A 21,721-nucleotide genomic window follows, 5' to 3' on the forward strand; every position below is an offset into this window, starting at 1 on the left:
TTGCTTTGCAGTCTCCCCATTTTATTGTATTTTATTTATATTCTGCTTTTATTGACTGGTCAGCCACTTCAAAGCAGGTTACATTCAAGTACTCTACATATTTCCCTGTCCCCAGAGGGCTTACAATCTTAGGGGTTCATTTACTAAGCCGTGATTAAGGTATAACATGCGTAAAACACTTCATTACGTCATATACCCACATTGCAGCGATATTACATCTTTATTTTTACCCCTAGAATCTGCCCCTATTCAAATTAGCTGCTCTACATCATGTGGTTTTTGGGCCCTTGCCGTGTTAGTTTATTTTTATTGTGGAGTTTTTCAGAAATAAGAAATAATGTCTCGATAATGTCATGATATTTTCTCAGGGAGGAACGAAATGTCACAGAAATGCTCCCTCATGGTATTTCACCCTTCCCATGATAAAATATCGCAGCTTAGTAAATGACCCCCTCAGTCTGTAGCTGAGGCAACAGAGAGTGAAGTGACTTGCCCAAGTCCACAAGGAATGTCAGCAGGATCTGAACCCTGCCTTTCCTGGTTCACAGCTTTTTGCTCTAACCACTAGACTACCCCTCATCTCCAAAGACTTTCAAGGCTGCTGTAAAAAGCAGGCGCTAGGGAAAATGTAGCATCCCTAGCACATCCTCGGCATTGGGCACCCAGGAGAGGTGGCTGTCAGCCGGTTACGAAAACTGACGCTCAAATTTACGATTGTCCAATTTTCTAACCTGACCATGGCAACTTTTTTTTGTTTTTTTTACGGTTCTCTTTTTCGGTTCCTCAGACTTAATATCACCACAATATTAAGTCGGTGGAACTTGAGAAAAGCAGTATTTTCTGCATTGGGTGTACTTTTTTTTTTTTTTTTCCATCAGGGAGTAATAGCTAATAGTCTCATCAACATGAATTTACATGTGATGAGCGCTATTAGCTATGTGCTCGATTGGACACGCTAACCATTTTGCATTGGGGGTTACGGACGCACGTCTAAAACGCGTGTCCAATTGTGTGTTGAGCCGTGCGCTGGCCACAGCGAATGGTATTGCGTTGGCCTTTATGTGAGACAGTTATTATAAAAATAAGCAGGTCTGAAGACTCTAACAATGTGTTGCCACTTGGGTAGAAAACTGCAATACCCAAAATAACAGGAGATAGCAAAGTTGCTTATCTGTAACAGGTGTTCTCCTAGGACAGCAGGATGTTAGTATTCACAGATGGGTGACATCATCAGATGGAGCCCGGCACCGAAAACTTTTGTCAAAGTTTCTAGAACTGGGACCCCGCATGGACGCACGGATAGTGGTATGCTGGGCATGCTCACTGTGCCAGTCAAAGTTCTAGAAACTGACAAGAGTTTTCCGTGCCAGGCTCCATCTGATGATGTCACTCATCTGTCAGGACTACCATCCTGCTTGTCGTAGGAGAAACTAATGGTCTGATGGCATCATCCAGACAATGAAACAAGCAGAGTCAGATTGAAGAAAAATGCTTAGTGAGATTGAAGTATTCACTATTAAAAAAGGAGTTTTTAATTAATCCCCAAATCCTTTATAAAAGTACTAGTTTATATTTTGTTTTCTTTTAATATCTACAGTTTATTGCAATCCATTACTGATACCTATATGTAAACACACAAAATTTATACCACAGTATGAAACCAGTTACAGCACTGTAATTGGCCTGGATTAGCCACTGTTGGAAACAGGATGCTGGGCTTGATGGACCCTTGGGTTTGACCCAGTATGGCATGTTCTTATGAAGTTTCTACTACACAAATATTTTGTTCCGCTGATATGAATGTAGCACAATACAAGAACACATCTGAGACATCAGTGGGGAAGAGGGCTTAAATCTCTCTTATCGACCCCTCTAATGACTCAAATAAGGAAGCAGTAGAGAGACTCAAACAAAGCTTGAATTGTAATATATTTCTAGGTAATTTATATCTGTTTGAAGAAAAACCTGTCTTTGATTGCATGGCAAAGTATCTAGCAGAATTTTAGCTCCCTCAAAAATTTGGTCACCCTAATTCAGCCACCACAAATTTTCAGCTCCCCTACTGTGAAAATCAACCATAGTGTACAAAACAGCTGACAGCAGTCCCTAGCAAGTCCTGTTTCTATAAGACCAGCATATACGTAGTGACAGAAAATTGGTCTTTCATCAAAAAAAAATGAGAAAAAGATAGTAATCAGACTGAAATTTCTTACTTCTTGCTCATGATCGATTTTCATGCTTGGATTCCCATTTACTTCAAGTAATACAGGTTTCAAGTTCTTCATTAGAAGGATGTCAAAGCCTAAAATCTGAATAATAATCACAGATTACCATTATTTCATTACTGATTCAGTTTCGTCAGCTGCAGTACTACGTGCATGCACAGCCCCTCATCGATGAAGCAGTATACATGCAGACTAAGTTGTACATCCAAGAGCAGAGGAGGCCACTTTTAAATGAGGCAGCTTGCAGGTCCTCAGGCACAAAGGGAAACTTTTAAAATTCAAGGTTGGCAGGGACCCTTTACAGCAGGTTACAAGTACATGGCACACACTGCCTTCTGCTTACTGACCCTCTTCCCCCCACCACCAAAAAAAAGTGAAAGGCATCCCTATCTTTGGCTGCTGAGGGAAGGGCATTTTTCAGCCTGAGGAATTTACCCAGGTAACTGGGCAAATTAATTTGAAAACTGTCCTCAGAATAGATAGTAACTAATTTTAAAATGAGCGTGCATGCGCACATACATGTGCCTATCAGCACGTGAGCAGAGATATGCTAGAATTTTAAATCACGTACATACTTGTGCGTGTATGATTTAAAATACGGCTATAGCGCGTATTCTCTTAATTATAAGGGGTTGCTCGGGCAAACTTACTTCATGTATCTTCCATAGGATTTCGTCGGTTTTAACACATATGTAAGCAGATTTTAAAACATGATTGTGCAGGGGACTTTACCAGTTTTTCCAGTTAGTCCTCCAGTTGGCCCAGTTAATCTCAAAGTCATCCAGAGCCCTCTGGTTCTTCATCCTGCACGCCTCCCAGGTCCCTTACTCTGTCGTGTAAGGCCTAAGACGCAAGATTTGAAGGCTTGCTCCTCATCAGGAGCAGCAGTAAAGTTATGCAGCTAACAAGCTGCCGCCCGCTGCAGCCTCCGGTTTTAAAATACAGAGTTACATGTAAAACCGTTCTGGAATGCCCATGCTCCGCCCCTTTTCTGCCCCCTTATGTTTTGCTCAAGCGCATACACGCACACAAATCACAGCTTTTAAAATCTACGTTGCTCACGCACGGCCCATATACACACATATGTGGGCATTTTAGTGTGAGCAACACTTTTAAAATCGACCCCATTGCATATAAGATATGAATTTTGAGTAATCTGTCTTTCAGCTTCACTTTGCAATCCACCATAAAAAGAGCAACATTAGAGGCATCTGATCCAAAGTATAACAAACTGAGTACTGGCAACACCTCCTAAAGTTGCTGACCCGCTTTGATGACAAGGGAATAGTGGAAGCAAAGTTGAAGGAAGAGATCTTTTTAGGAAGAGACAATATAATAGATTAAAAAAAACCAAACAAAACCATCTCAACTCTGCCATGAACCTAGCTCAACATAATTCAGCATAGCAGAAAAACTAAGAAAACTTTAAAAAAAAACAAAAAAAACCGGCTAGAACACCTAACGGAGATAAAACAAAAGACAAGAAGAAAAATAGTCAGGAAGCAAGTTGTTCTTAAGATTAAAAAACTGTAAACAGATTAGAAGGAAGATTCCTTGGAAGACAGAAAAATCAAAACAAAATGTCACAGCAGTTGCTTGACCGCACTTACTCAAGCATTTTCTGGAATGTTCTACTATTCCTCCAATAAGGAGGGTAATAGAGGTCATGAAAACAATATGTGTGCCTCCATGCATAGGTGCCAGCTCTGTGAGAGCTTGAGCACCCCCAATATTGTCTTCTGTACTCCTGCGAATCAGGAGCTGAGAGCTCCATGCTGCAAGGGAAGCAGGAAGTATCTCAAAAAAGAGAGAGACAGGATGGAGGTGGTCCAGAGAAAAGTGATCAAAATGGTATGGGATTAGAATCAGAAGACTTACAAGGAGAAGCTGAAGGATCTAAATATGTATACCCTGGAAGACAGAATATGCTGGGGAGATATGATACAGACCTTCAAATTCCTGAAAGGTTTTAATGATGCATGAACTTTGAACCCATTCTGTTGGAAAGAATTCAGTAGAACTAAGGGTTATGAAATAAAACTCCAGGGGGACAACTCAAAACCAATGTCAGGAAATATTTCTTCATGGAGAGGGTGGTGGATCCCTGTCATGCCCTTCTGGAGGAGATGGTGAAGACGAAAACAGCCAAAGAATTCAAAGGGACATGGGATAAACATTGTGGATCCCTAAAGGTTAGAGGATGGAAAAGAAGAAAAGGATGCATGGGGGGTAACTTGCTGGTGCGGCGGTTACTATCTCAACCAATAAGCCTTCATACTTTTGATGCAACTGCAACATTGCTCCCCGCTTCAATGACAGGGGGAAAAGGGGAGCTGGATTCAGACAACAACTAACAAGGGCCATGAATTTTATGGTTTGGGGAACTGATAGCATGGGGGTAACCTGCACAGAGCAGCAGTTACTACGCTTAACTTAGGATTACTGCCCTTAACCAATAAGCCTTGGTGCTTTTGACACAACTGCAATATCGCCCTCTGCTTTGAGAGTGGTGGGGGATGGAGGGTGGAAGAGGAATTGGATTCAGACAACAATCAACACGGGCCCTGACTTTTATGGTCTGGGGTACTGATAAGCAAACATGGGAAAAAGCACAGGACTGCTTCTTCGACCAAGTCCATAAGCAAAGCATTTCATAACAGCATTTCAAGAAGGCTCATCACCCAGTAAAAATGTTGCTAGCAGTACATTTTTATGGGTTATCATATGGCTTGGGGATAACTGCACGGAGCGGCAGTTGCTAACCTTAAGAGAAACATAGGGGCAATCTTCATGTTACAGCAGATGCTACCACAAGAAGCTTATTGGGCAGACTGGATGGACCATTTGGCCCTTTTCTGCCATCATTACTAGGTTACTATATTTTTCCCTGCTTCTGCTCCCACCTTCCCCGCAGTCTATTGACTGGCTTTGAAATGTCTAAGCAATGGGCTGCAGGGGACTAGAGAGAAGTAAAGGTGTAGGACAGACTGGCTTTCTGAGGTGCAGTGGAGATGGAAAGGGCTGCTAACAGGGAGTCTGGGAAGGGGGGAAAGAGGGATGGAGGAGCTATAATAGGCTTGCATTGTGGAACAAGGGGCTGACAGAACTAGTGGATGGGGAGGGAATGTTGGCTAACTTATCCAGCCCCCAACTGAACCTTAACTCACCACTAACACTCTCAGACTTTACCATAACACGGTAAACAATAACATTGCAAAATTCCATAACTTTTAGTAAATACCAAAATTTTGTAAATTTTGTTCTCTCTCTCAAATTCCTACAGTCTTTTCTCTGCTCCCAGTTGTGTATTTCCCTGTTTATTGTAACTGCAACGTTTAGTTCAGCACCTGTTAATGTTTTTTATTGTATCTTTTTTGACACCTCTTTGTTAATTGTAAACCGGCATGATGTGATACCTATCACGAATGCCAGTATAGAAAAACACTAAATAAATAAATAAATAACTGAAGAACTGAGTGGAAGAGGGGCTGATAATGGAGCTGTGGGGGAGGCAGAAAAGTAGACAAGCTGCGACGACAAGAGGGGCTAGAAGCTGAGAGAAGGAATAAAGGGATACAAGCTGGGAGAGAGGACATGGGTTGTAATTAGAAGAGATGGGATTAAAAAGTAACTTAAAAAGGTGATAGAGGTGAAAGACTGGAAAAAAAAGCTGTGTGCGACAGAGAAAAGGGGGTCTGACAGGGGAGGGAAATCAAGAGAAGGATTGAGAGAAGAGAGTGAGTCACTGTGGAGAAAAGTGCCATGAAAGGGCGAGGAAAGGGATGGAAATAGGAGGAGATGAGAGAAGATAAGCTGTGAAAAGACAACTGGCAGAGTGAAAAAAAATATATACACATGGAAGAAAAACAACAGAAATGCTAAGAATTGAGGGGAAGACTAGAAAAAAATGAGGAGGCAGAGAGGAAACAAAGAGAAAGCTAAGAGCAAGCAGAGAGAGGATAAATTCAGACTATAGACACAAAGTTGGAAAATTACTTTAAGTTTGGTGAAGATTTCTGTGCTATCTGGGATGGATCCAGGGTGTGGGACAGGTGGTATCTGCCCATTTCTCCCAGCCCTGCAGTCACCGGGGTAAATAATGAATTTTAATGGAAGGATGGGGAAGTGTTATGGTGGCATGTCATGCTACTGGCTGAAAATCTCTCATAAAAAGTTACCCCCTACACATCTCCAATATTGAGAAATGCTGCGGTCAAGGCTTGACAAAAATAAAAAAATAAAAAATTCCCCTGTTATATCACACAGGATACAGCAGTTATCTCTGGGGTTTCCAAGCAGAGAGTGGGAACCACCACAGGGAGTTATGGCCCTAGAACTGAGGAGATGGTGACTACTGAGCTACCAGGGCTGAGGATATGCAGGTGCAGAAGTGTCTTATGTAGACTCTGCAGGCATGGGACTGACTCTGGCCTGGAATATGTGAGTGCCAGGAGAAGTGCTGCAAGAGATGGGGAGGCAGGAGCAGCTCAATTAAAAAAAACAAAAAACCCCAAACAAAACCAGAACTATACCCAGAGGCGTGCTAAAGGGGGGGAGCGAGGGGGCAGCCTGCCCCAGGTGGCAATAGGGGGAGTGGGTGTCATCAGGGGCGGATTGGCCTATCGGGGCTTCAGGCATGCCCCAGTGGGCCAGTAAGTCCAGTCACGAGGTTGCAAGGCTAACTTGTCCTGTGCCACACAGAGGAAGCCGCCGCCGCTGTGAGCCAGGCTGCGGAAAAGGAGGAGACCCCTGTCAGCCGGGCTGTGCAGCAGAAAAGAAGAAGCCATTGTCATTTGGGTTGCCAGGCCTCTTTCTTTTCAGCCATGCAGCCCGGCTGACAAGAGCCAGTGACAGGGATCTCTTCGCAACTGAAGCGAAGAGATCCCTGTCACTGGCCGATTCAATACAGGGATCCAGCACCTGCAAGAAGATGGCGGTGGTTGAATGCATTTATGAAGCGCCCAGAGGGGTCCCAGGCCCCATTGGAAAGAAGACACTGGCGACAGCTGGAATTATGAAGTGCCCGCAGGGATCAGAGACACAGCAAGCAGAAAGAAGATAGCGGCGGCGGCGGCAGCACAGAATTATGACGCGCCCGTGCTGATCCCAGGCCCCAAGGGCAAGATGATGACAGCAGCAACAGCTAGACATGCCTATGGGGATCCCGGGCCGGTGCTAGATTTTGACATGGTATACTCCGTGAAGCAAGAAAGCAAGTGTGCATGCGAGCAAATAGCATGTAAGACTGCATGAGTATGTGAGAAAGAAGCTTTACAGGCCTGAGGAAGCCTCTGTTGTATGTTCTGGGGAGAGAGTGTGCATGAGAGAGAATGTATGTGCATGTATGTGTGAGAGAAAATGTGAGAGCACATATGAGAGAGAACATGTGTGTGAGGATGTGTAAGTAAGCAAGTATGTGTATTGGAGAATATGGGTATGTGAGAGACAGAGGAGAAAATTGTATCACTCCCTCCCCGAACTAATCCATGATAGTCTCAGGGTGACGTGAAATCAAAAGCTCCCAGGTATGGAGAGCAGGGGATTTTTTTTTATCCTTATTAGTTTTAATAATTGGGTGTTATTTGATGTCTTCTGTTTTTAAATATTTTATTTATTTGGTTTACATTCTGCTTTTAAGGGTATTTAGGAATAATTTAAAAAATAATTATTGGATATTCTTTTCATCAGCTGTTTTAAATATTCTTTTTATGATTATGGTTTTCCTATTATGATTGATGGTTCATACATCTTGATTTTATTGTTTGATGTTTAATGAGAAATGTGATGTTTCTGTTTTTACATTGTTGCACCTCATAAGGAGTCTGTCTTGTTACGGTTTACAATTCAGTTTTTGTCTGAATGTTTCTAGTTATACCTTGTCTCTTTATTCTGTATTTGGTGAGGGTCCATCTGTGTTCTGCATGTGTGACTGAAGTGAGGAATTTTTCAAGCATGTAGTTTCAGCTTGGGTTGTTCTGTTTGCCTTTTCATAGGTAGGGTTGTTACTGTTCGAGTGCTGCCAGTTAGTGCGGTTCTTGTATGGGAGGTTTACTATTGTAATTAAATTTATCTGAAGTTTTCTGAGGGCAGACATGCTTTACAATAGTCTCAATACCATATGACTGCAGGTGTCTTTTTTGTAGAGTTTTCCGGCTGGTACCACAGTAGTGCATGTAAATAATATACATAAAGTTCCTGGATGTAATAAATGACTGCTTCATGAAGCAATTGGTTCAGGAACCAACAAGAGAGGGAGCTATTTTAGATTTAATTCTTAGTGGAATGCAGGATTTGGTGACTGAGGTAACGGTGGTGGGGCCACTTGGCAATAATGATCATAACATGACCAAATTTAAATTGATAACTGGAAGGGGACAATAAGTAAATCTACAACTCTAACACTAAATTTTCAAATGGGAAACTTTGATAAATTGAGGAAAATAGTTGGAAAAAAACTGAAAGGTGCAGCTGCAAAGGTTAAAAGTGTTGAACAGGCATGGACATTGTTTAAAAATACAATCCTAGATGCGCAGTCCAGGTGTATTTCACGCATTAAGAAAGGTGGAAGGAAGGCAAAATGATTAACGGCATGGTTAAAAGGTGAGGTGAAAGAGGCTATTTTAGCCAAAAAAAAATCCTTTAAAAATTGGAAAAAGGATCCATCTGAAGAAAATAGGATAAAGCATAAGCATTGTCAAGTTAAATGTAAAACATTGATAAGACAGGCAAAGAGAGAATTTGAACTGAAGTTGACAATAGAGACAAAAACTCATAATAAAAACTCTTTAAAATATATCCGAAGAAAGAAACCTGTGAGGGAGTCAGTTGGACCGTTAGATGACAGAGGGGTTAAAGAGGCTCTTAGGGAAGATACGGCCATTGCAGAAAGACTAAATGAATTCTTTGCTTCCGTGTTTACCAATGAGGATGTTGGGGAGATACCAGTTCCGGAAATGGTTTTCAGTGGTGATGAGCCAGATGAATTGAACAAAATCACTGTGAACCTGGAAGATGTAGCAGGCCAGATTGACAAACTAAAGAGTAGCAAATCACCTGGACCGGATGGTATGCAATCTAGGGTACTGAAGGAACTCAAAAATGAAATTTCTGATCTATTAGTTAAAATTTATAACCTATCATTAAAATCATCTATTGTACCTGAAGATTGAAGTGTGGCCAATGTAACCCCAATATTTAAAAAGGGCTCCAGGGGCAATCCGGGAAACTATAGACCAGTGAGCCTGACTTCAGTGCCAGGAAAAATAGTGGAAATTATTCTAAAGATCAAAATCATAGAGCATAAATCATAGAGCATATAGAAAGACAGGGTTTAATGGAACACAGTCAACATGGATTTACTCATAGGAAGTATTGCCTAACAAATCTGCTTCATTTTTTTGGAGGGGTTAATAAACATGTGGATACAGGCGAACCAGTAGATGTAGTATATTTGGATTTTCAGAAGGCGTTTGACAAAGTCCCTCATGAGAGGCTTCTAAGAAATCTAAAAATTCATGGGAAAGGAGGCGATGTCCTTTTGTGGATTACAAACTGATTAAAAGGCAGGAAACAGAGAGTAGGATTAAATGATCAATTTTCTCAGTGGAAAAGGGTAAACAGTGGAGTGCCTCAGGGATCTGTACTTGGACCGGTGCTTTTCAGAAGAACAGAAGAAATTGCCGTGCTGGGTCAGACCAAGGGTCCATCAAGCCCAGCATCCTGTTTCCAATATATTTATAAATGATCTGGAAAGGAATGCGACGAGTGAGGTTATCAAATTTGCAGATGAAACAAAATTATTCAGAGTAGTTAAATCAAAAGAGGATTGCGATACATTACAGGAGGACCTTGCAAGACTGGAAGATTGGGCATCCAAATGGCAGATGAAATTTAATGTGGACAAGTGCAAGGTGTTGCATATAGGGAAAAATAACCCTTGCTGTAGTTACACGATGTTAGGTTCCATATTAGGAGCTACCACCCAGGAAAAAGATCTAGGCATCATAGTGGATAATACTTTGAAATCGTCGGCTCAGTGTGCTGCAGCAGTCAAAAAAGCAAACAGAATGTTAGGAAGTATTAGGAAGGGAATGGTTAATAAAACGGAAAATATCATAATGCCTCTGTATTGCTCCATGGTGAGACCGCACCTTGAATACTGTGTACAATTCTGGTCACCGCATCTCAAAAAAAGATATAGTTGCGATGGAGAAAGTACAGAGAAGGGCAACCAAAATGATAAAGGGGATGGAACAACTCCCATATGAGGAAAGAATGAAGAATTTGGGGCTGTTCAGCTTAGAGAAGAGACGGCTGAGAGGGGATATGTTAGAGGTCTTTAAGATCATGAGAGATCTAGAATGAGTAGATGTGAATTGGTTATTTACATTTTCAGATAATAGAAGGACTAGGGGGCATTCCATGAAGTTAGCAAGTAGCTCATTTAAGACTAATCGGAGAAAATTCTTTTTCACTCAACGCACAATTAAGCTCTGGAATTTTTTCCAGAGGAAGTGGTTAGTGCAGTTAGTGTAGTGGGTTCAAAAAAGGTTTGGATAAGTTCTTGTAGGAGAAGGCCATTAACTGTTATTAATCAAGTGTACTTAGCTAATAGCCACTGCTATTAATTGCCTCAGTAGCATGGGATCTTCTTGGTGTTTGGGTACTTGCCAGGTTCTTGTGACCTGGTTTGGCCTCTGTTGGAAACAGGATGCTGGGCTTGATGGACCCTTGGTCTGACCGAGCATGGGCAATTTCTTATGTTCTTAAGTGATATTTTTACCTTACAACACTGAATGTTCTTTTTCATAGAAAATCTGTTACTATAAATAAATATTTTTAATTTATTTGTGGGAAGGGTGGGAGCAGGAGTGTGTGCTCAAAGCTGTAAGGTTTGCCTATAACACCTAATATCCTCGCACCAGCTCTGGCTGCATTGGCTCCATAAGAGAAAGTAGGATTCCATCTGGAGCTGTGCTACTTTGGGTTATTGGGAAATAACCCCAGTCTCAGCCAGGGCTTAATTTTCTGTTTTTATAAGCCCAGGGAACAGTAGGGGGTCACTTCTTGTCCCTACTCCCCTGAAGTCGGGAGGCAGAGCAGAGCCTGGGGAACCATAAAAGCAGCAGACTGTGTAGCTTGCTGTCATTGCAAATGCACTGGAGTGGTGGTGATGGGGGAGGGGGGTTGCGGAGAAGTGGAGGCAAGCTACAGGTACAGTTCAGAAGGGGGTAAGCCAGGAGAAAGTGCCTATGCAGTGTTGGGGAGTCGTCTGTCTGAGGTGATTGCACTGAGCTGAGAGAAGCCGCTGGCCCTGGAATCATAGAATCTCTTAGAGAATGAGATTGGGAAAGGGAGAGGGCTGCTACAGAATAGGGAAGGGCTGGCAGCAAGCAAGAACTTTACACCATGATGCAGCAATGCTAGACTCGGGGCATTCACTTTGTGAGCACATCAGCAGTAGTACACAAAAGGTGCATGTCAGAGAGAGTGTTTGTGTGTCTGTGTCACAGAGAGAGACACACACCCATACACACTTTGTCTGTGAGAGGGAGTGTGTGTGTGTGTGGAGGGGGGGGGGGGCATTTTTGTCTCTGACACAGACAGACACACTTTCAGTGTGTGGGTGTGTCTGAAAAAAGAGTATGTCTGTCATTGTTAGTGTGTATGTGCCAATAAAGTTTCTGCAATCTAAAAAAATCTGTTTGGGGTTGAGCATGTGTCTGACACTGGTTGGCAGTGTCATTACTTGCAACTGGTTCAAGAGCCAGACCAGGAATCCAGAATATATCTCTATAAAAGTTATAAGCAGATATGTAGGGGGCCCAACCAGTTTGCATGGATAGAATGGGAGCTGCAACTCTGTTCAACTTCTTAGTTATTGAGGAAAGATTAAGTTTATTTTGGAGATGTTTTGGCTCAATTCTGCTGGGTTTCAGAGATGACTTAGTGTGCTTTTGGAAGCTGTTGATACATTTGCAGCAGGGAAAATGCGTGAAGGCGTCAGATACCCCATGGGCCAGTTTTGAAAAAAAATCCCCCGGACCAATATTTTCCTGCAATCCTTCCCTGGGTGCCATTGCCACTGGCAGAAAGGTCCTGCGGTGGTGCGTAACAGTGACGTGGCAGGGAAAACCTCGAAAACAAAAGCAAGAAGCTGCAATGGTAGAGGCCAGCAGTGCCACCGGCATGGCAGCAAAGAACAGACCCAATGTTGCCAGTGCTGCCAGTGGCCGAAGAAGGAAGAGACTGGCCCCTGTGAGAGTAAGTGCCAGTGTATGAGGGTATGGGTGCGCGTGGGTGTGTGTGTATGAGAGGGTGTGCGAGCGCGTGACTGTGTGGGGGTATGTATGAGTGGGTATGAGAGGGCGTGCATGCATGTTTGAGAGGGTGTGCATGCGTATATATAATCAGAGGATGTCTGTATGTGTATGAGATGGTGAGTGTATAGAAGAGTGAGTGTGTGGGTGCCTGTGGGTGCATATGTGTGAGAGGGTGCCTGTGTGCAGAGGTGGGGGTGAGAGAGGAAGCATGTGTATGTGTGCATGGGTGAGACAGGAATCCTGTGTGAGAGATAAAGAGGAAGCATATATGTGTGAGAGAGAAGGAGGAAACGTGTCTATTTCATACACACACTCAAGCTCCCTCTGTCTCTCACCAAGTGTGTATGCCTGTAAGAGACTGGGAGAATATTTTGTTTGTGTCTCTGTGTGTGTGTACCCCCAGTTCATGACAATCTCAGGGTGAAAGGTATGGAGAGTGGGGGATTTTTAAAATCCTTATTAGTTTTAATTACTGGGTTTTATTTGATGTCTGCTGTTTTGAAATATTTTATTGTTTAGGAAATTTTTAAAAATTTGTACAGGAGCTTCAAATTATTGATTATTATTATTCTATTCATCAGCTGTTTTGAAATGTATATGTTTTAGTATGGTTTTTCTATTATGATTGATTTATATTTCTTGATTGCATTGTTTTGAGAAATAGTGATTTTCTGCTTTTCCATTGGTGCACTGCATACAGACATGTGGCTTGTTTTTTCCAGTTCAGTTTGAGAGAGAGCAAGAGTGAATTAGCGTGTGAGAGAGAGACAGAGGAAATTTGTCTGTGTGTGAGACAGGTACAGAGAAAGTTTGTGTGTGTGTATCTCTCACAAACACACATGCTCCCTCTGTCTCTCACTAAGCATGTATGTGTGTGTATGAGGGAGAGGGAGAATATTGTATGTATGCTTGTGTGTGTGCATGCGTACCCCCAGTCTACAACAATCTTAGGATGAAAGATATGGAGAGCAGAAGACTTTTAAAATCCTTCTTAGTTTTAATTATTGGGCGTTATTTGATGTGTCTGCTGTTCTGAAATATTTTATCAGTTTAGGAAATTTTAAAGTTATATATTGGGAGGGGGGTGCTAAAGAAGTATCCTCCCCAGGTGCCAAATACTCTACGCCTCTGGCTATACCTGGTCTCAGGGAGGGCAGAGCAAGAAAGTGATCCAAGCCTGTGGAGGAGGGGAAATCACAAACAGAGGTGAGCTGAGCCTGTCAATGAAGGAAAGCCAAACATGCTGAGAAGGGGTGAAGGATGGGGAGCAGTGAAGGGATAAGTGAACTAAGTCTGCAGAGGAACAGATCTGGCTATGGAGGAGTGATGAGGAACCTGCTGGGAGTTATGTATGGGATGGGAAGAGGAACTGGGAGGTCATGGGGAAATTGGAAGCAGAGCAAGGTAAGAGGGAGAAGGGAGTGGAGTAAGCAGAGGTGTTAAAACCCTCTGACCCAAAATATAAAAGTTAATGTATGCCCATGCAGGAGAACTTAAAAAGTGCAGAGAGTAAGGCAGGGAGGGGGAAAAAAGTGAAGAGGATTAGGAGAATGTGAGATAAAAACGGGGGCTTGAGAGAGTGATGGGGTCAGGCAAGTGTTTTTAGGAGAGACAATAGTGTGAATGGGAAAGGGGAGGAGGATGAGCTGGGAATGGGGAAGGGAAGGAGGATGGTGGGATTTCGAGTGCTTCCCTAGCTTTTCTTTTGAATCCATATTACCTGCACCTGAGTATGTAAATACAGGCTAGTCACTCATACCCACCACCCACTATTTCTTTTATGCTCTAGGTGCTGTAATTTATGTTGAGTTCAGCACCCTTAATGATGTGCCAAAATTGGCTCCAGTGCCTCCATGGAGGCTACTTATCTCTCACAGACAGGGTGGCTAATCTACCAAGCCTCTAACAAGGTTTTTATCTGTTCACTGTGGATTCAGTCCTGTTTTGGATCAGGAATGCTGCTGCTTTTTTTCCTAGCTTGGGCTGTATATCTTTCCTTCTGCCTGAAAACAAGTTACAGGTGTTCTTGATTTAATTAAGCTGCGCCTGTGGAACCAGCCAGAAAATATGCCAAAAGTTCACTGCAGACACAATTCATTTTGTAAGGATCTCGTTACAGAGAATGTGCCACACAAAAGCCAATGTGTTTCAGAAATGTTAAAAGGGAGCACAACCTTTTCCTTTGTTAACAGCCTTCTTGTTTCATTAATAGTCAACAGCAGAGCTTCCACAAAACCTCTTTCACTTTTTACTCTGTCATCTAACTAGACCCCTGCAAGGTCACAAATGCAGCAGTGTGGACTTCATCAATAGATTGGAGGGTCTTAATCTATGTCCATCACGGGCAATTGCAATCAATACACTGTGGTAATTTGAGCTTTCACTTCAGTGGCCACCTTATCTATAATTTAAAAATATCTTAGGTTTTCAATGAATGACAAGTGGGTTCACTTGAGTTCTCTATTCATTGTTGGTGTGAAAAGTTAGCAATTAGGGGAAAATTATTTGCTAGCTCCTGGGCAGTTTTATTCAAGCATTGCTCTAAAAAGCTCCCAAACTAAGGAAAAAGGCCAAATAGGGACATTTTAAATTCTTAAATGTCTTTTTATATTTTTCTTAGCTTCCATACCACATGGAGCTGATGTCAGTTTATGAATGGGTGTCAACAGAATAACCTAGGTAAATAAAAAAAAAAAAAAGTCAGTCTCACAGTATACTGGGGCAGTATCCCCCCAAAGGATTCCTATAGCAAACACCCAGAAAGTTGTATAGCTGATTCTGATCCCCATATCATTCTGCTCCTGCCACCCTGTATATAAACACTCCTGCCAAAGACAGACATTTGAAAATCATTAAAACTAATTTTTCTTTAAAATTTCCCCCTGCTGGGGTTTCCTGGAGGCCTCTTTGCTCTTTTGAAAGGAGACCAGCATTTCACAAGTTCATTTCACCTAGCAATGCTTAAAAGCTCAAATAGTAAACATCTTTTTGTTGGTCCTATAACATTTAACACAGCTTACAAAGATGCCCAACCTAATTAGTAAATTTGTGCTTGATAGTAGATGTGCCGTGGATACTTTTGAAAGGTAAAGGGCAGCCTGTAAGATTAGAACATTTTAAAATATAATACTGATGAGGAAACAAAATACAATAATGTAATTATCTATCTATTATACCCCTGGGATTAATAAGACCATTTCCACCTCGGCAGCTCTTAGTTTCAAATGAGTGTGCCAATTCAAGAAGTGGGCCACTAGTCAATATTTAAGAGTTCTATGATAGCCCTTTTGTCTGCTGGAATTTGAACAACAAATGTGCTATTAGAATTATTCCCTTACAGTTACTTAGCTGACCTGTGAATGCAATATTCAAACAGTAGAAAGGATGAGCCTTTATAGAAACATTTTCAACTTACCTGGAAGCACGAAGGTCCAGGTTTCCCTGGTGGTATGTCAGCTTGGTAATAAACCTTTAGATCTGGAGTCAGTGCAATAACAGTCTTGATTACCAGCGAAATTATATCCGACCACAATTTCTTCACATCCACCCCTTTGGCAGAAAGCCTGTGAAGAATACTTGAGAAAGTCCTTTTGCTGCCAGTGTTTGCATTGTCAGAGTGGACAAAATTGCCACTATGAATATTCAGGGAATAGTTTGTTAAGTGCATAAATATATGGTGTAGGTTTTTCGGGGTGGGCTCTTGATATGGCTCTGTGCAAAACCTTGATAATCCTTCTTTGGCTATATAAATTTCTAGTGGTTCTAAAGATTTAAGTACAACATACAGGCGAATGTCAAATTTCAGTTTGTCAACAAGCAATGGTTTGCTGATATATTCTTGAACCACAGCTGGTCTGTTCTGCATACTTCCCATCACTCGAATGTTAGTTGGGTCTTTAATGAGGTAGATTCCATCACCTTGACACCCACCATCAGGTTTTACAATGAAAGTAGGCTTCCAAGATGGGTCATTTCCTTTCACCTTATTTACCTGAATAGAGACAAAGGATGAAGAAGAAAATTAATGATAAATCAGTGCTTTAAGGCAACATTCCAATATACAGTAAGTGGCTGTATTAAAATGGTCATCTGCAGATATATAACCCCTAGAACACTGATTGTACATTTGCTTCTCAATATAACACTGCAAGTTCTCCATAAATATTAATTCTAATTGAAAAGATACAGACACAGTTGTAAAGGTTACCTTCACTACTGTTTTTCATTCTTTTTGGCCAGCTCTTTTGGGTTTCCAGGTCAAACAGAACTGGCTGCTATTGAGCTATTTATTGAGTTTTGTTATGCCATCTCAAAGAAATCTTTAAGTGGTTTACAATTAAAAAAAAAAAAAAAATCACACACACAATATATAGCCCAAAAATACAAAATCCATATAACAACAAACATATTAAAATAAAATTACCCCTACAGTATCTTACTGTAAAACTTATCTTGTTAATCCCCCACTGTGCCAAAAGCTTGCAAGCATTTCAATTAGTAGCCCCAGGGAGACTTAGCAGGCCTCAATATTATAAACCTCCACCAATGGCCTGTTCAAAATACCAAGTTTGGGGTTTCTTCCTAAGAGACAAAATGATTGAAAATTAATCTGAAATGGCATGAGATTTCACAAGGCAGTTTTACATGTTACTTTGTCAAATGAGGCAGCAGAACATTCAAATGGCCTGCTGAGAAGAATGAAGCATCCTAGGCAGCAAGTAATGCATCAACAAATCAGTGAGATACTTCAGGCCCATCTGATACAAACAGTTGAATGCAAATATTGCTATCTTAAATATAACTATCCAAAGTACCGGGAACCTATACAGTTCTGCTAATGGTGAAATATGGTTAATAGTCTTTGCACCTGACAAAGATTTGGCAGCCGTACTTTGGAGAAGCTGAAGATACTTTAAAAATCTGAGAAGGGGACTCTGACAGTATTCTACTCGTAATGAGTGTGCAGCAAACAATAGTTAAGTCTTTTTTCTTTTTTTTTTTTTAAGCAGAATGGACAAAGCTGCTTAATTTGATGAAAATGCATGAAAGTAGCTTTGACAATTGAGAAGTCCTGGAGTTCCGTACATAATTTAGAGTAAGTACACCACCAGGCTACGCACCTCCTCCTCAGACTTCAAGTAGACTCATGAGAAAAGAAAAAGAGCATCAATTTAGAAAGATTCATATTGGGTTAAATTTAACTTTAAAATGCAAGATTATAACCAAGGAGGCAACTTCTGAAAAGCAAGAATGTAATGCGGTTACAGCTGGTACCTGATCATCTCTGGAACAATGTCAACCAGTTTATATCCTTTTGAAGGTGCAGTTTCCAGAACTGTACACAGTATTCCAAAAGAGATCTCACCAGGAGCTTATACAGGGGCAATATCAGCTCGTTTTTTCTGCTGAGCATATCTATCTATCTCTATCAAGATAGATAGAGATATATAGGTAGAGATCTCTGTATATCTATAACTATATTATATATAGATATACACATACATATATATATGAAATTGCCTTGTCAAGTAAAGTGCAGTGTGAAGTTTTACATGTATAGCAATGGGTATAAGCCCTTGTAAAAATCTTAATGTTGTTTCCAGTGTAATTCTTCTTTGCATGTTCATTAAAACTTAGAGGAAACTAACACTTAAAAGTGTAAAAGGTGCTAGTAAGAAAGCACAGCAGGAGATGCATCAAACTGAATTTAGAAATACTTGTTTTTAAACTTAATTGAACATCTTGTATTATCTAGGCATGTGAGCTAGCAAAAACTTTATAAGACAGCTATTAATAACTACAAAAAACATTATAAGCCACATTTACAAAGAGGGAACAGAATTTGCACCCATTCTCACAACCTCAAAACTGTGTACTTTTAAGCTTTGGATTGGGGCAAGGCAGAGAATTTAGATCCCGGACATGATTTGGATAACAATTTAGCTTTTCTAGTCATTCAGGCTAGAAATTGCAACCAGCTGGCCCATTACAGTGTACTTTTATATTTTTCTGTGGTACAGCTTGGATCTGAAAATATGCACTTGATTTTCCTTCTGACAAATTATTTCAGCAGCAGGAAACACTCTAGCTTTTAGCAGTAGAAAAAAAATGATCATGTCACACATTTTGGATCTAACAAACCTTCTGAGGGATAACTGTGTTAGTTTGGTGTAGCAAAAAAATGAGGAGTTGGGTTGCACCATATAGACTAACCAATTTATTGAAGCATGAGCTTTGAGGACAGTGTCCACTTTGTCAGGTGCATGACGAAGTAGACACTGTCCTCGGAAGTTCATGCTTCAATAAATTGGTTAGTCTATAAGGTGCCACCCAACTCCTGTCAACTTTTGGATTTGAATGCTCTCACTGAGAAGATGCAGTGCAGTGCTCTCTCATAGCCCCGTTGGTCTTGGAGAAAGCTGAATTCTTTGCAGGTTCGGATACCTTTTATAAAAATTATCCAAAAATATTGACAAAGTGTGGCAAATCGCCTGGACCAGATGTATGGACATCAGGGTTCTGAAAGAACTAAAAAATGAAATTTCAGGTCTATTTGTAAACGTGTAACCTGTCATTAAAATTGTCCATTGTACTTGAAGAGTGGAGGGTGGCAATGTAACCTCGATATTTAAAAAGGGCTCCAGGGGTGATCCGGAAAACTATAGACTAGTGAGCCTGACTTTGGAGCTGGGAAAAACAGTGGATACTACTCTGAAGGACAAAATCACAGAACATATAGAAAGATATGGTTTAATGGAACACAATTGGCATGGATTTATCCAAGGGAAGTCTTGCCTCACAAATCTTCTACTTTTTTTCTCAGTGGTAAAACGTAAACAGTGGAGTGCCTTCTGGATCTGTACTTGGATCCAGTGCTTTTCAGTATATTTATAAATGATCTGGAAAGTGATTTTATTTTTAGTTATTGTACTTTGGTATGTAAAAAATTGTATTTTTATTATTTTGTAATATTTTTAAATTAGTTTTATTCTGTTTTTATTATTACCCTTATTTTTCTAGTAATTTATGGGCATTTCAACATCATTTTGATATTTTAAAAGTTTCATTACTTTTAAACTATTACATGTTTTATTAATGTAATTTTATAGTTTTTTACCTTTTCCTTTGAAATACTGAATTTAATATGTTTATTGAACTAGGATTAATACCTGGTCCTCACTTATAATGTAAACCTACGTGAAGTGAATACAAATGTTCGGTATATAAAAACGTTAAATACATAAATACATAAATAAAAATACCACAAGTAAGTTGATCAGATTTGCAGATGACACAAAATTATTCAGAGTAGTTAAATCATATGTGCATTGTGATAAATTGCAGGAGGACCTAGCAAGACTGGAAGATTTAGCATCTAAATGGCAGATGAAATTTAATGTGGACAAGTGCAGGGTGATGCATATAGGGAAAAATAACCCACACACTGCAACATCGCTCTCCACTTTGACTGGGAGGTGGGGGGGAGCCTGACTTTTATGGTCCAGGGCACTAATGTGGACAGTAGGGGAAACGTTCAGGACTACCTCTACAGCCATGTCCAAAAGCAAAGCACATTCAAGCAGCATTGTCTGAATTATCAAGAAGGCTGCTCATCCTGTAAAAAATGTTAGCAGTAATTTTGGTTTGTTTGAAGGTGCTTGGTTTTGGTTTTTATTGTTAATATTACTACCCTTAATATAAGGCTTGGAGGTAATCTGCAGTTACTTCCATAAAAAACTTGCTGGGCAGGCTGAATGGACTATTTGGTCTTTTTCTGCCATCGTTACTATGTTACTGTGTTCACACATGCAGGTCCTAGAGTCATAAAACAAGTTATTATTCTAGTATTTTTTTAAATATATTGTTTTGCTTCCTTGGGTTTCCAGTTCAATTAGAACCTGCCCCAGCTTAGATTGGGATTTCTTCTCCCATTTTCTTCCCTATTCCACTCTTTCCCAGTTCATTTTAGCAACAATTTCATGACTCAGGCCCATAGTTCCCTCTAGAACCCAGCATAAAGGCATACTAAGAGTCTGCTTTTAATTGTCAATCATGAGTAATGGCTTAGACTCCTGTGAGCTGTGATTGCTGGCTGTGTAGCACTCCCAACCCAAGTGCCATGAACCGAGTTTGAGAATTGAACCTGGGTGTCTGCACAGCAGCATATCAAGCTACTGCTAGGGCCATCAATTTGGCCTTACATGTTTTTTTAATAATATAATTTATTATTTTCATTACATGTATAGCCTTGCAAATAATATCAGAGGTTTATAGTATATCAACTTAAAAACATAGGGGATAATTTTCAAAAGGATTTACATGCTTAAACTGGGTTTTACACATGTAAAAGCATAAGGGGACAAACTTAAAAATCTGAATATGTACAGTATATTCTAGAGCAGAGATTCCCAAACCTGTCCTGGAGGACCCTTAGCCAGTCAGGTTTTCAGGATATCCACATTGAATATGCATGATAAAATTTGCCTGTTAGAGGTAGTGCATGCAAATTTAGATCATGCATATTCAATATGGATATCCTGAAAACCTGATTGGTTGAGGGTCCGCCAGGACAAGTTTGGGAACCACTGTTCTAGAGGAAAGGCAGGATACAGGAGATGTGATATGGACATTTAAATACATCCAAGGTTTCCATGTAAAGGAGGTGAGCCTCTTTCAAAGGAAAGGATGCTCTCGAATTAGTGGTCATGGGATGAGGGTGAAAGGGAGGAATAATCTAAGGATATGCTGTATTTCTTTACAGAGGAGGTAGAGGATGCATTGAACAGCCTCCCCATAAAAGTGGTAGATATAACGACAGAACACCTGTTACAGGTAAGCAACTGCGCTTTCTCCTAGGACAAGCAGGATGAGAGTTCTCAAATGTGGGTGAATACCAAGCTCCAGGCTGTCTCAGTCAACAGGAGAGACCAACAGGTGCCGAACAAAGTGCCAACGGGCACAAAACAACTGTGGTGCCACTGATTGGTAGGAGACTGCTTGGGTTCAACCGGGGTACTAGGCAGGAATAGTTGTGTTCAAGCTTGAAAATTATTGCGCAGGATGCACTGACCAAAGGCACTGTCCTGTTGCCCATCTTTGTCTAAGCAGTAGTGAGCCGCAAAGGTTTGAAGAGAACTCCACATTGCGGCACGGTAAATTTCGACGATGGGGACC

The 21,721-nt window shown here is 40.9% G+C and overlaps 1 protein-coding gene across 4 annotated transcripts in view; it reads right to left on the reverse strand.

The window, feature by feature from the left end:
- TTLL11 (tubulin tyrosine ligase like 11) overlaps window positions 1–21,721 on the reverse strand; it is a 505,614-nt gene that overhangs the window by 287,724 nt on the left and 196,169 nt on the right. For all 4 annotated transcript variants that reach the window (XM_029612607.1, XM_029612608.1, XM_029612609.1 and 1 more), the window contains exons 4-5: window positions 15,963–16,538; window positions 2,214–2,309 (exon numbers count right to left, since the gene is read on the reverse strand). In XM_029612607.1, coding sequence (XP_029468467.1) covers window positions 2,214–2,309; window positions 15,963–16,538 — 672 coding nt within the window. The remainder of the gene's footprint in view (window positions 1–2,213; window positions 2,310–15,962; window positions 16,539–21,721) is intronic.

This window comes from Rhinatrema bivittatum, chromosome 8, assembly GCF_901001135.1.
Source record: "Rhinatrema bivittatum chromosome 8, aRhiBiv1.1, whole genome shotgun sequence".
Lineage (NCBI taxonomy): Eukaryota > Metazoa > Chordata > Amphibia > Gymnophiona > Rhinatrematidae > Rhinatrema > Rhinatrema bivittatum.